The sequence below is a fragment of the Bos taurus genome, chromosome 16 (assembly GCF_002263795.3).
Source record: "Bos taurus isolate L1 Dominette 01449 registration number 42190680 breed Hereford chromosome 16, ARS-UCD2.0, whole genome shotgun sequence".
Taxonomy (NCBI): Eukaryota; Metazoa; Chordata; class Mammalia; order Artiodactyla; family Bovidae; genus Bos; species Bos taurus.
In genome coordinates, this window is record NC_037343.1 from 43,405,913 (window position 1) to 43,420,418 (window position 14,506).

General features: G+C 42.1%; 1 protein-coding gene across 2 annotated transcripts in view; it reads right to left on the bottom strand.

Moving 5' to 3' along the window:
* UBE4B (ubiquitination factor E4B) overlaps nt 1-14,506 on the bottom strand; it is a 122,087-nt gene that overhangs the window by 26,400 nt on the left and 81,181 nt on the right. For both annotated transcript variants that reach the window (XM_005216967.5, NM_001102504.1), the window contains 8 exon segments: nt 13,721-13,777; nt 12,913-13,029; nt 12,716-12,814; nt 12,205-12,318; nt 10,401-10,599; nt 8,816-8,954; nt 2,599-2,698; nt 802-929 (listed from right to left, as the gene is read on the bottom strand). In XM_005216967.5, the coding sequence (XP_005217024.1) occupies nt 802-929; nt 2,599-2,698; nt 8,816-8,954; nt 10,401-10,599; nt 12,205-12,318; nt 12,716-12,814; nt 12,913-13,029; nt 13,721-13,777 (953 nt within the window).

Genomic DNA, 14,506 nt, shown 5'->3' on the forward strand with positions numbered 1-14,506 from the left:
GGTAAAGAACCCATCTGCAAGTTCAGGAGACCTGGGTTCGATCCCTGGTTCGGGAAGATCCCCTGAGAAGGAAATGGCAACCCACTCCAGTATTCTTGTCTGAGAAATCCCATGGACAGAGGAGCCTGGTGCACTACAGTCCATGGAGTCACAAAAGAGTTGGACACGACTTAATAGAATAAACAATAACGAATACAGATTCTAAGGACTGGCAGAACTGGTTTAGAATTCCAATTCTTACCATCAGGGACATTTTTACTTTAAATACTATTTTCCACTCCTGCAGTGGGCTTTGGCCAACCTCCCCAACATTGATGATCTGGAGATTTCATAATAACCATAAAATTGTAACAAAGCAAACAAAAATGGCTGTCTAGAGGAGCTGTCCAGGTGATGATAAAGAGATCCACGATGTTCTCGGTTCATTCTCGGAATTGACTAGGGATCTGGATGGACCCAGTGCTCGGGGGTACCCGATATCCTGTTAATCCCAACTTTTCACTTCCAATTCATAGACTTCCTTTTTTATCAAAGATTTTACAGCCAATTTTCTTTTTTTTTTTTTACAGCCAATTTTCAAAAAGCACTCTCTCAAAATTAACCTAAGAAGTGTTGACAGTCCTTCACTACTATAACTAATTTCAGAGAAAACAGCTATTAACATTACTAATTTCATAGTCTATCTAAGCACAATCTGGAAATGCATTCCTGATTACATTATCCCAGGTCTTGGTTTTGGGTGTCGGCTCTGTAGAGCAATAAAGACAACACAGCCTGGGGGAGGAAGACAGAGCAACTCACTCTGGGTAGGCAGGGTCCAGGAGGCGGAGCAGCAGCTGAATGAGAAGGCCGTAGAAGTTCAGACATCTTCTCAGAAAGCTCTCATCAAGCAAGCCAGCATCAGCACAGGCCTTGCATCGTACCAGTTTCTGTGGAAGCAGGTATGTCCCCATTCATAGATTAGCTGGTGGCTAAGTTCCTATGTGTGGTCACAGGCAGGGCATGGGCCAGGAGATGGGAAATCTAGGCTCCAGGGAAGCGGTCCCCCACCTTTTGGGCACCAGGGACGAGTTTCATGGAAGACAATTTTTCCAGAGAGTGGGATGTGGTGGGGTGGGGATGGTTTTGGGGTGATTCGAGTGCATTACATTTATTTTGCACTTTAGGTTTATTATTACATCAGCTCCACCTAAGAGTAGGCATTAGATACTGGAGGTTGGGGACCCCTGCTCTAGGGCTTCCAGAGCATTAGCACTAACGGGCTGTAAGACGCTGTTTGTGTTTCAAGAGCTTCCTCTTCTCTAAGAAGGTGAGCCACGCGAACCACTGGGCATAGTTTAGTGCTGAAAAGGCTAAGTCATCACTGTCGTATTTGAAAAACTTGACAAGAGAGACCCTTTGGAAGGCAGTGGTGGTTACTGAGAAGGAGCCTGACATATTCACATCTAAATTCCAGGTCAGTACTTAAGTTCATCTTGGGCAAAATGCTTCTCCACCAAGGGTATAACACCCATCTGAGAGGATTGCTGTGAGTTTAAACATCCACATGCACACACATTACATATAAATGTCAACAGTTTACAGACTTCTTGAAACCTCTCTCTGGAGTGCTTAAGGGTTCTATAGACCCCAGAAAAGAGTCCCTGGTTTATTCTGCTTCTCAAACAGGTTTCTACTCCATTAGTAAATAAAAGTGAAATTTTTAACTTGTACCAGAAATCCAAGTCAGGTAAAATTTTTACGTATCATCCTACTAATCAACAGAAAACATGGCCAGCTAACATTCAACTTTGTAATCTGAACATAAGCACAGAAAAATGAATACATTTGCTGTCTGTGCTTTCCCTGTACAACTTTAGCTATTGTTTGTTTTTAGCTATGTTTATAAGCTTCCTTATATAAGGGCTTCCCTCACAACTCAGTTGGTAAATCATCTGCCTGCAATGCAGGAGACCTGGGTTCAATTCCTGGGTCGGGAAGATCCCCTGAAGAAGGAAATGACAACCCACTCCAGTATTCTTGCCTGGAGAATCCCATGGACAGAGGAGCCTGGAGGGCTACAGTCCATGGGGTCACAAGAGTCAGACACAACTTAGCGACTAAACCACCACCATCATGTTTATAAGCAGAAATCTTCCCGTCTACAGTTAGGTTCTATACAATGGATCATTTTCAATTCAACAAAGAATGAGGGGCAACGGAAAGATAGCTTTCCACTACCACCACCACAATCCACTGTGTCAAACATGAAGATGCGTGGCTGGACAAACTGGAGTGTGTGTGTATCTGGGTGTGGAGTCAGGGTTAGTAGAGGGGGAACATCTTGCATGAGGTAAGGAAAGGGAGATGATGTTCCAGGATGATAAAATCCATTAAGAATTCATATCATTACTGGCACACGTGTATGCACTTTCAGTCCTGAGATTCAAATATACACAGAAACAATCAACAAGCATTTAAATGTACCATTTTTATCTAAGGGAAAAGAATAATGAGGAAAAAATGAGGACATTAAACTGTTCATTCAAGGCGCATATTCTGGTGGGAAAATTCCTATTGTGAGGCTGATCCATAATTACCCCAGTTAACTATACAGACCTTAAGCTGAGTTTTGCAGCGTTTCAGCATCTCACGGTGTCTGGTTGCCAGTGGGGAGTCTTTCCATTGGCTTTCATTATTTTTCAGATCTTCCACGGTTCTGAAATTAAAGACTAACAGTCAAATGAAAGAAGACACACAGGTCCATCATCCACCGTATCTATTCATCTTCACAATTTCACTGACTCTCAGACACACATCCCCTCTCATGCCCCCACTACGCAAGCACCACCAAAACCGATGGGGAAGCTATGGTTATGTTGGCAGCATTCATCTTTTTTATTGGTTCCCAATGTAATATCTTAAAGCGGATGGCATTTTAGATTTGGTTAAATACAGTAATTATTACTTTTGGAAGGAAATATTGTTTGTTTTTCTGGGAGGGAGAAAATGAAGTCTCCAGAAAATTCAAGATTATTATGCCTATTCAATTACCCAAAGCAAAAGACAACTTGACTAGGCATTTTTCCCTCTGCCTGGAATGTTCTTTTCTAAGGCTATCTCTGTGACTTACTCCTTCACTCTCTTCAGGTGTCTCCTCAAATATCACCTGTCATTGAGGAAAAGCCTTCCCTGATCGTGGAATACTCTGCATATTTTAAAGGCTGGCTCACTTACCACATTTCAACCCATTCTATCAAAACACTGTGTAGAAAACTACACAATGATACATATATATTTTTGTATCATTGAAACATATATATTTTTTTAATGTTTGGTTGCTCTGGGCCTTCTTGCTGCATGCGGGCTTTACTCTAGTTGTGGTGACAGGGGCTACTCTCTAATCGCAGTGCCTAACTTCTCGTTTCGGTGACTTCTCTTGTCGAGGAGCACAGGCTTTTGAGCACGTGGGCTTCAGTAGCTGTGGCAAGCCAGCTTAGTTCCTCTACGGCATATGGAATCTTTCTCTGTCCCCTGCATTGGCAGGTGGATTCTTATCCACCGTACCACCAAGGAAGTCCAGTGATATATTGTTCAAAAGTATATTTATTTCCCAGACTCCCTTGTGGCCAGCACTTCTGCACATGACCTAGCTCCTACCAAGAGGTGAGCCCTCATTGGAGGCGGAAGTACATACAGTGAAGTGACAGCCACATGGGTCTTCTGGAAGCACAGTGTAGAAGGGTTTTGGCTGAAGTGCTGGCAAAGTCTAAACTTTGAAGCAGCTTCCTGGCAGGACCAGTTCAAAGGAGAGCTCTGGGAGTCCTCTTTTCTAGGCCTTCTTCAATAAACCAGATAACAGCCTTTAATAACCCTCTTTCTGCTAACCTCAGATAAAGTGGACTCCTTTGTCTACAGCTGGAACATGACGTGGTAGACAGAGTAATGTGCTACTGCCCCTCTCTCCCCCGCAGCTTCTCAACCACCACGACCAAGAAGATGTCACAGCTTAATCCCAAAGACCTGTGAATATGAACCTGCCTTACATGGCAGAAGGAACCCTGCAAATATGATTAAGGGTTTGGACCTTGAGATGAGGAGCTTATCTTGGATTGTCTGGGCAAGTCCCATGTCAACACAGGGTCTGAGTGAAGAGAAGGAGAGGGAGTCAGAGAAGAGAAGAGAAGGAGAGGTGACCAGTGAAGTAGAGTCCAGAGAGGGAGCAGGCTAAAGATGCTACTGTGGCCTGTGAAAATGGAGGAAGGGGCTGTGGGCCAAGGGGTCTCTAGCAGCTAGACAAGGCGAAAAAAAGAGATTCTTCCCTAAAGCCTCAGAGGGAACGCAGCCTCAGTTTTAGGACTTCTGATCCCCAAAACCCTAAGAAAGAGGGTTATTTGTTATTTTAACACACGAAGGTTGTGGTAATCTGCTGGAGCAACAAAAAGAAGCTAACATAACAACCTGTGTGATTATTGGCAGGAAGACGTTACAGGTAACAGACCCTCAAGGAAAACAGGCTCTGGGATTATTAGTTCTTCAACTGGGCTGCTTTCAAAGTGGTAAACATTCAGTGAGCATTTGAGGGTGTTACACTGGAAGCCCAAGATTCTTGGTGGAAAAACAGCTGCATGAACAATCAGGACTGATTTCTGGGAATGAAAAGATGGAGTGGCTATGTGTGAAGACACTGGAGCATTCACACGAGGAAACTCAGGTTCCAGGTTTTAAGATCTCACCTCAAGGAAAAGCTAGTGAGTCAGGGCGTCTCCAGGATGACCATAAAGAAGTAGAGTCTGGTCCACACAGAGCACCAGATTAGAACACAGACTGCATCCATAATCTCACTGGATCTCTTATCTGAACGTCAGAGGGAAGGCCGGGATTCCAAGAATTCAAACGGAGGGGTTCTGGATAATCCAAGCACCCACCCCCACCTAAGTCCCCTGAGCCTTGTTTGAGAGCAGCACCAGCTCCTGTGGTGACTGTAGCTGAGGTGGTCACACTGCAGGATGATGCCAGTTTCCCTAAGGTCCCAACCCCACCATACTTCATTGATCCACCACAGCTGGAATGAGATCACTGTCCTTAAGGGCCAATTACAAAGTTATGTTAGAAGAAAAAAAAAAGACTTGCCAATATGTTATATTAGCTTCCTATTGCTGCTCTAACAGATTATCACAAACTTACTGGCTTGAGACAACACAAGTATAGCCTTAGGATTCCAGAGGCCAGAAATCTCCAGCGGGTCAGCAGACATACATTACTTCTGGAGGCCCTAGGGGAGGGTGTTTCCTTGCTCTTTCCAGCCTCCAGAGGGGGCCTGCATTCTTTGGCTTGTGGACCCACACTGCTCTGATGTCTGCTTCTGTCATCACATCTCCTTTCTCACTCTGCCCCCCTTGCCTCCCTCTTAAAAGGACCCTTGTGATATAATGGGTCCACCCAGATAATCCAGGAAAATCTCCCTATCTCAAGATCTTACATTCAATCACATCTGAAAAGTCTCCTTTACCATGCAAGGTGACACATTCTCAGGTTCTGGGGGAACAGGATGTAAACATCTTTGTGTGCTCAGTCACTCAGTCATGTCTGACTCTTTGTGACCCTATGGACGATAGCCCAACAGGCTCCTCTGTCCATGGGATTTTCCAGACAAGACTACTAGAGTAGGTTTACATTTCCTACTACAGAGGATCTTTATGACCCAGGGATCAAATCTGTGTCTTTCATCTCCTGCATTGGCAGGCAAATTCTTTGCCACTAGCGCCACCTGGGAAGCCCAGTGAAAATCTTTGGGACACTATTATTCTACTTACTACATAGGCAGAAACAGAAATTCAGTAGTAAGTGGGGAATAGATTCTGAAGATCCTTGATCAGCAACAGAGCATCATGCTAACAAACTCCTACGTGGGGATAAATTCACTGACATGAATACAACTTCCAGAGGCTCTGGATTCAGTCTTATTCTGGGTAACCAGGACGGGCTCTGTGTGCCCAGCTGGTTGTCTAAAACCTAGAATTCACAGTAACCTCTGCTAAATGAAGTTGTCAAGAATTCCTTGAGATAATTCAGAGGAAGGAGTTAAAAATATAAGAAGATGGGACTATCAATGTAGATTTACTATATATGACTAGCTCAGAAAACCGCCCTCTCAAAACACACACATGCCCTAACCATGTCCTGGAAGACACTTCTTGTATCACAGCACTGAAAAATACACAGGTAAGGAAAACACCAACATCTCTGAAAGGCACTCACTCCCCCTGTAGGCTGGGAGTACAGGTGGCAGATGGTGTCACTGAAAATGTATCTCCCAGAGTCGGTGAGAATGGTGGGACCACAGGATACCATCCATTCCAGGATGAAGGAACAGACATAACACAGTTTGAAATTTTTATAAGTCTCTCAATAACTGATATTATAAGCTGATAAAAGCAGCAGACATAAGGAAAATTTGAACAAAATATAAACAAATGACTCATTTGATATATGTAAAATACTGCAACAAATGACACAGAAAGTGAGTTTTCTTCTTTTTACTTTTATTTTCTTGACTGTGGAATCTTAGTTCACTGACCAGACCAGGGATTGAACCTGGGCCCTTGGCAGTGAGAGTGAGTCATCCTGACCACTGAACTGCCAGGGAATTCCTGCAAGTTCTTTTCTTCTATGGAACTCTTACTAATTTAAATGTTCGCTACAAAGTAGACCTCAATAAAGTACAAAGTACACAGCAGAAATTACCTAGAAATCAATAACAAGAGATAAAGGAACAAATACTCCAGGAATCTGAAACTTAAAAAAAACCTTATATAATCCACAGGTCAAGATACTATGAACAACTTATTGCCTAAGCATTTTGAAACTTTTAGATACCACGGGAAAACTGACACAAGATGACATGAAAATCTATACAGTCTTATATCTATTAACAATAAAATACCTAACTTAGAAGACTTCCCACAAAGAAAGCTCTAAGCCCAGATAGCTTCATCAATGCTTCCAAACATTAAAGAAAGAAATAATTCCTATACAATAAACACCTCAAAAAATACAAAAAGAGGGAATATATCAGAATTCATTCTACGTGGCAAGCATAAGGTTGATAAAAAAACTTGAGAAGGACTCACTTTTGGGCTCCCCTGGTGGCTCAGATGGTAAAGAGTCTGCCTGCAGTGTGAGAGACCCAGGTTTGATCCCTGGGTCAGGAAGATCCCCTGGAGAAGGAAATGGCAACCCACTCCAGTATTCTTGCCTAGAGAATTCCAAGGACAGAGGAGCCTGGTGGGCTACAGTCCATGGGGTTGCAAAGAGTCGGACATGACTGAGAGACTTCATTTAATTCTTAGTAAGAAATAAAGTCATAGGTCAATTTTCTTTTTGAATATAGGCTCAAAACCCCTAAAAAGAATATTAGCAATTGAATATCCAATGAGATATAAAAGCAATAAAACAGAGTTGAGTTTTTTCCCCAAGAATGTAAGATTGGTTTGATATCAGAAAGCCAACTGGTATAATTCAACCACATGAATAAAATAAAGGGGGAAAAAAATCTGACCTCCTCACAGAGATGGAAAATGCATTTAATAAAAATCAACTCCAGTTAAGAACAAAAAACTTTTAGAAAATCACAAAATAAAAGGGAATTTCTTTAATCTGGTAACAGAAGATGTCCAAAAAACTTCCCCCATTAACTTGAATAAACAATTTCAAGAAAGCTATCAATATTTCTACTCAAGGCTGTAGTAGAAACTGGTAGCCAGGGCAGTGAGGAAGGAAAAAGAAAAGAAAGGACTTCCCTGGTGGTACAGAGGATAAGAATCCACCTGTCAATGCAGGGGACATGGTTTGCTCCCTGGTCCAGGAAGCCTGGAAGATTCCACATGCCTGGGAGCAACTAAGCCCATGAGCCACAATTACTGAGCCTGTGCTCTAGAGTCCAGGAGCTGCAACCACTGAAGCCCGTGAGCCTAGAGCCTGTGCTCCACAACAAGAGAAGCCACTGCAATGAGAAGCCCATACGCGACAACAGAGTAGACTCTACTAGCTGCAACTACAGAAAGCCCATGTGCAGCATAACAGAAACGGTCATCATTTACAGACAACATGATTATGTGTCGCGAAAAAAAACCTTAGAAAGCTACCAGTAATGATTAGAATTAGTCAGTGATTAATTCTACTTTAATTCAAGGCAGATACAGTTACTACTACAGCACTCCTGGACCAAACAAATGGCGGGAGTGGCTGCTCCATTATTATTACAGATGATCTGTTCAAACAAATGTCTGCCTCCTGTTCCTGTGGCTTTGGTTTGTTCACAGGTGTTGATCCATGAGGAGAAATGCTCAGATTAAGAAAATAACAATGGTGTTAATGAATGGGAAATTGAGGCTACTATCTGGTCATTTTGGCCTTCTTATGCCACAGGACAACATGCAAAAAAAAAGTGAATTACAATGTTGGTATGAGTAAATGATCTTGTTTATTAAGGGAAACCAGAATTACTGTTTCACAGTCCTGGGAAAGAAGGGTATGTCTAGGACCAAAGAGATCCTTTAAAGTGTCTTCTGATAATAAGGTGCCCAGGAGAAAAAGTTCATAGAAGTCTCAACCATATTCCAAGGGTTGGGAACTCTAAGAAATCTAAGTCTGGGTCACTTAACTTGTAAAGAACTCTGGCCAACCAAGGACCATGGATGTGGTAGGAGAGGCAGATGGTGTACTGTAACATACATGCCTCTCACATTCAAGTCTACTGGTCACAAGGGAACTGCGTGCTTGTGAGAACGAGTGGTGACTCAGGCAGCCTCAGGACATGGCATCATGCACATACCTATTGAGCTCCCGGATGGCCCGCAGTCTGCGGATGTAGCGACGGCAGCTGGGCAGAATTGAGAGGTGGTGGGCGTGCAGGGTGAGAAAGAAGCATTCCGTAGGGAATTTCGGCTCAGAAAATGGAGGCTGATCTCCATCTAGGAAAAAGCACAAAATCCCAGCAATAATATCTATCACATGACTGTATTAGCGAAGAATGCAATTAAGAAGACAAAATTACACTTGAATTTTCAAGAAGTTTCAGGACACTTTTAAAAATTAGTATTATTTTAAGAAAAATAGATTTCCTGTGAGCTGCATTTAATGTACTCTGCTCCATCTGATTAAATGTTTACACAGATGGACACTAATGATCTTTTGTGATGTGTCTTCCTGGTGTTTTTTATATAAACATTTCTATTATTCAAACATCACTGTTATGGGAGAGAGGTTCAAGAGGGAGGGGTCATATGTATACCTATGGCTGACTCTTGTTGATGTTTGACAGAAAACAACAAAATTCTGTAAAGCAATTATCCTTCAATTAAAAATATATAAAATTAAAAAAACACATCATTGTTAAACCTCAAAATGGTACTAAATTATGTAAATAAGCCAGTGTTGGTCTTATTTAGGTGGGTTTTTTCCCCTTCTACTCAGGAATCACTTTCAAACCCAGTATCTGGCAACAAATCACAAAGGTAAATGGAAACTTAAGTTTCAGTAGAGCTACAGAATTTTCTTAATCTTAAAGGATAGTGTTACAAATTTTTTTATTGTGGAAAAATATACATAATACACATAAAATGCATCATTTTAACCATTTTCAAGTGCACAATTCAGTAGCATTAGGAGTATTCACATTGTTGTGATGGTAGTTTTATCCACAATTATTTATTGGGAGCCATAAATTTGAGTATATAAAAGTAAGTTATAGTTCACACCATGGAGAGCTTATCTTGTAACAAATAAACAAGATGTAAATTGGTCTCGGAAAAAAAAAAAAATATGATACCCATTTCTCTCGCATTTCTATTTTTCTGTTTTCTAAATTTCTGTTTCCCTAAAGAGTGAGCATGCTCCCTTTATTACTGACAGGTATGAAAAACTGCAGCCAAACTAAACACCTGGAAGGAAGAGCTCAGATCAGGGAGTGTGGTACAGTAAGGAGAGCCCAAAGCTCAGCTCAGAACACTTGAGCAGCAGCTGTGATTTGCTGACAGCCTAGGTGAGCTGGGCACCTTCTGGAACCTCAGTCTCCTTGTATGTAATTTGTATGGAATAGCAGAGTTGCTATTAAGATATTAAAGTTCTCTTCCTGATAATCCCATAACAGCAGTTTTAGGGGGATAGGAGTCAATGAAAACTGACTCTAAGAATGGAGAACAGGAGCAAGGGCAAGAGGGAGTTAGCAGTTGGGGGGAGTTGGCAGGTGACAGGGATGCTCTAGCTGGTGTCAGACTCAAACTCTGGAATGCTGCTGAGTCCAAATGGATCCTTCTCATATAGGATGTGTATATCTATTCTACATTGTTATTTTTTTTTAATTAAAAGAAAACAGAAGGGTGATGTTTTCATGACCTAACAGTGAACACATCACTCACAAAGTTCAGCCAGCCAGTCATTCACGTCTTCCATCGTTGCATTCACTCTGGTCTCGTCGTTGGGAAGCGTGATCCGACACCTTGGGTGGAAAATGTATGTGGGGTCGACTGTCTCTAACTTGATCTTTGTACTAAGTTGCTGCAGCACCCAAAGGAAATTCAGCATGAATCCGTCCGTTGACACCAACCTATCGTCTGTCTGAGAAACAGAAGGTACCGAAAGTCACGACATGAACAGGAATTCTGGCACAATTTTACAAGAAAGAAGAGCAGATTTTCATCCTGAAGTCAGGGAGGGGACATCCACGTTGTCATAGAGCTCTGCTGGTAGGTGCGATTTGTTGAGTGTTAAGGATCCTGTGGACAGACGAGCCTGGCAGGCTATAGTCTATGGGGTCGCAAGAGTCGGACATGACTGAGTGACTAACCACTCAGCACAACTGCATGTGAAGGGCTGTCTTTCACTGACTCTCCACAACAGCCCTCAGAACTGAGTGCTACTATCATTCACATTTTAAAGAGGAAGAAACTAAGGGTCAGAGAATTTACATGATTTACCCAAGATCCTCAAAATCAGCAAACAGAAACACAATAAGTGTTGTTTCCTTTCTCTTCTTTATTCTTCTCAAAAGCATCAGAACTAGTTTCACCATGACCACTAGACAAACAGCTTCTCGGGCGGACAGTGTTAGTGCAATCCTGCTTCATGAATGTAACACTTCTAATAATGATAGTTAACATCCGTGGAGTGTTCACGATACACTGGGTGCAATTCTAACAGCTTCATATACACTAAGTCTATGAGTCAGTACTATTATTATCCCCACTTGGCAACGAGGAAATAGGGGCACAGAGGACCACTGTCCCACTGCTGGACGATGATGGAGCCCCAAGTGGAAATCAAGGTGGTCTAATACCAGGTCCACACTCATCTCTGTTTTTCCTTCTGAGTAGAAATGTCAGGTTGCTCATGAATAAGACAGCAAGGATGTCCTTTTAACTTCTCCACTTTGGTCTCAGTCACCAGTCCCTCATCAGGAACTGGGTCCTTACCCAGTTCCTGGGACTGGCTCCTGCACCCTGTCCTATGTCAGCCCACCCTCCAGGCAGCAGCCTTGACAGCTTCCTTCCCGGAGGTCCTCCTTGGCACGGCGGCCCGCCCCTCCAGCCCGTGACTCCCCAGCTTCTTTCCTACTCACTATCCTTCAGTCACAAAAGCCTGAAAGTGGTGCTTATTCTAAAGTTGATTCATTCCCACCTTGATGCATCACACAAATCTCGAAAGCTCTTTTCTCAGCCTTGCGGATGGCTGGCTCTTTCTATTTTTAAAACTTAATCTGCACGCAGGATTTTTAAAAAATTAATTTCATATTTTGGCCACTACTTCCAGCTTATGGGCTCTCAGTTCCCCAACCAGGGATAGGGTTTGAACCTGTACCCCCTGTAATGCAAGAATGGAGTCTAACCACTAAGATGTCAGGGAAGAAGTCCTGGATGGCTCTTGCTTCTCAGCCAGGTATTTAATCAAATGTCTCCTCCTTAGACACTCCCATGCCTTCCTTCTGGTGCCCAGAAAGCTACTTTCAAGTCCTCTACCTTCCTTTATTGGTTTCATAGATTCCACGACAGTCTGAAACGATAATATTTACATGTCTATTCATTGACCCTATAGAACATAAGCTCCACGAAGGCAGGAAGCTTGTCTCTCTGTACCTCCATTCCCTACAATGAGGCTGGGTGGGAACTGAATGAGTTAGATGAATGAATTTAACAAATAAATAAAAGCAGTCTTTAGGAATCTTACCTGCATCTGTGCTTTCTTCATATTGGCATTGACGACAGCTGCCATGTAACTAAGAGCGGCCTCACGGGTTTCACCATTTAACAAGATACTATGAAGGATCTTGAAAAGCTCTTGCTGAAATTCATTTTATAAGGAAAGGAAAAAAAATGAAAACTTTGTTTAAAAGATGATTCCTTTCTGACTTCGAGGAAAGCTAAACTCCTTCCCACTTTTCTCCTCGCCCACATCCACTCATTGTAAAGAACTTGACTACAAGAACATAAGGAAAGTCCACATTCTACTGTGTCCAGAAGATCGGCATGAAAGCAGAATGTGGAGTGGAGGAGGGAAGCAGTTGCAGTTTTAATAAAATAGTCTCTACTATTTCCTTTCCAGTATAGGAACAAATTACCTGAATTACACTGCAATTACCCTCTAACTGTGCTGCTTTTATTTTTTATTTTTTTGTGCTGCTTTTAACTTCCAGAACTGAAACATATTCATCTTTTGGATTCATTTTCTGAACACCTACCCTTCCCAGCTCCAAGTAATGCTGCAGCGACTGGCTCACCACTCGAGTGTTTTCCAGGGTAATGGCGGGCCCTGAGAAATATTTTTCCACCACTTTCGCCTGCAAAGAGAAAGCAGAAATCCAATCCACGTATGATATACATTTGGGAAGGAATCTGAACATAAGAGCAGCAAGGTGCAAAAGGCTGCTGTACTTACATCATCTTCTGCAAAGACGGAGAAGCTGAAGAAAGCCCCCAAGTATGAGAGTCTCTGCAGCTCCCGCCCAGAGCCAGGGCTTAAAGACTTAGGCAACCACAACGGCAAAGAAGCAACCTAGAAGGAAAACAAGAGGCCACGAAATCAGCAAGGGAGGTAAACTAGAGACAAATGGAGTTCCAAGCAGCCAGCCTGTTCAGTGGTTCTTAGCCACTGGCAAAATGGCTGGCATGTGACCTCCGAAAACACAAGGGTCACAGATATGTTAGGATCCCAATCCATTTTTTCTCATTTCAGATGGAGGAAAACCCTCTACATGTTTACAAGACACCATTTCTTTTGTTTGTTTTGACCCCATGGCATGTGGGATCCTAGTTCCCCAACCAGGGGTTGAACCTGTGTCCCTGCATTGACAGGAGGATTCTTAACCACTGGACCCCCAGGGAAGTCCCTACAAGATATCCTTCTCATTTATGTGTTTCAAGATATACTTTGATATCATTCAAAAGAACCATTGTTCAAAGGACTCAAGGAAATGTTTGAGGGTGTGTTAGGATGTGTTATAGGATGTGTTATTCTAGCTACACAATACTTACCCCCCTAAAAAATCACAAAAGAAAGTAAATAATGTCAGCCCAGGAAATAATGCATGTGACAACAATGTAACAGTTGAGAGTCACCCACATGGATGACTCATATCCACATCTCACGTCCCTCAAGAGATATTTTTCAGATACCATTACTTAAGGAATCTCTTCTATGCTATGTGTTCACTGAAAATATGCAAGCCCATCGGGGTGGCGCTTACCAAATTGCACACAGGGTGTGTCTTTCCAAACTTGGTTTCACAGAGCTCACCTAAAGCCTAGAGACAAGATCAGAAAAGGTCATTTAAGTGTATTTCATCCTAAACTGACTGCCGTGTGTATCAAGACATAGCTTTAATGCTGCTATAAATATGTATGCATTCCCAACAAAGTACTAATATCTTGGTGCTTTTCTGATGCATAAATACATGCATGTTGTTAAAAAAAAAAAAACTTCAGATAAACGAAGTTAAAAAATGAAACTAAAAATCACTCATGAACTTTACCCTCAGAGATAACCTCTATTATTTTGGCTACCAGCTTTCCAGACATATTTTTTAACATATACACATAGAGATAAATGAGTATATTCTTAAATGGTTTATTTAACATCTTTCTATATCAAAAAGATATGTGTCATAAACACTAGATGGCTAGTCCTGCCAGTATTAAACAGGGTTGTAAACAATTAAAATTTAATAAGTTACCGGATCCACAATATAGTTGAACGTATTCTTTGATTTCAAGATCCCTGGTTTTTTGAGAACCTCAGCATTTTCCTTTGGGGACCTGATCATTCTCATGTTAGAGAATCAGGAAAAATAGTTTTTAGGCACATAAAAGCAGCTTACTAAAACCATTTTAACAGTGAATCTTAATTCCCTCTGTGATTTGGACGTTTTTATGAAAGCTGCTAAAACCACCGCTGGAAGCTTCTGAGTCAGTGCATGCAGGCACGGACATATCTCTGAGAGAGAAATGTTCACCTTGCCCAGAGCCAGGTTCCC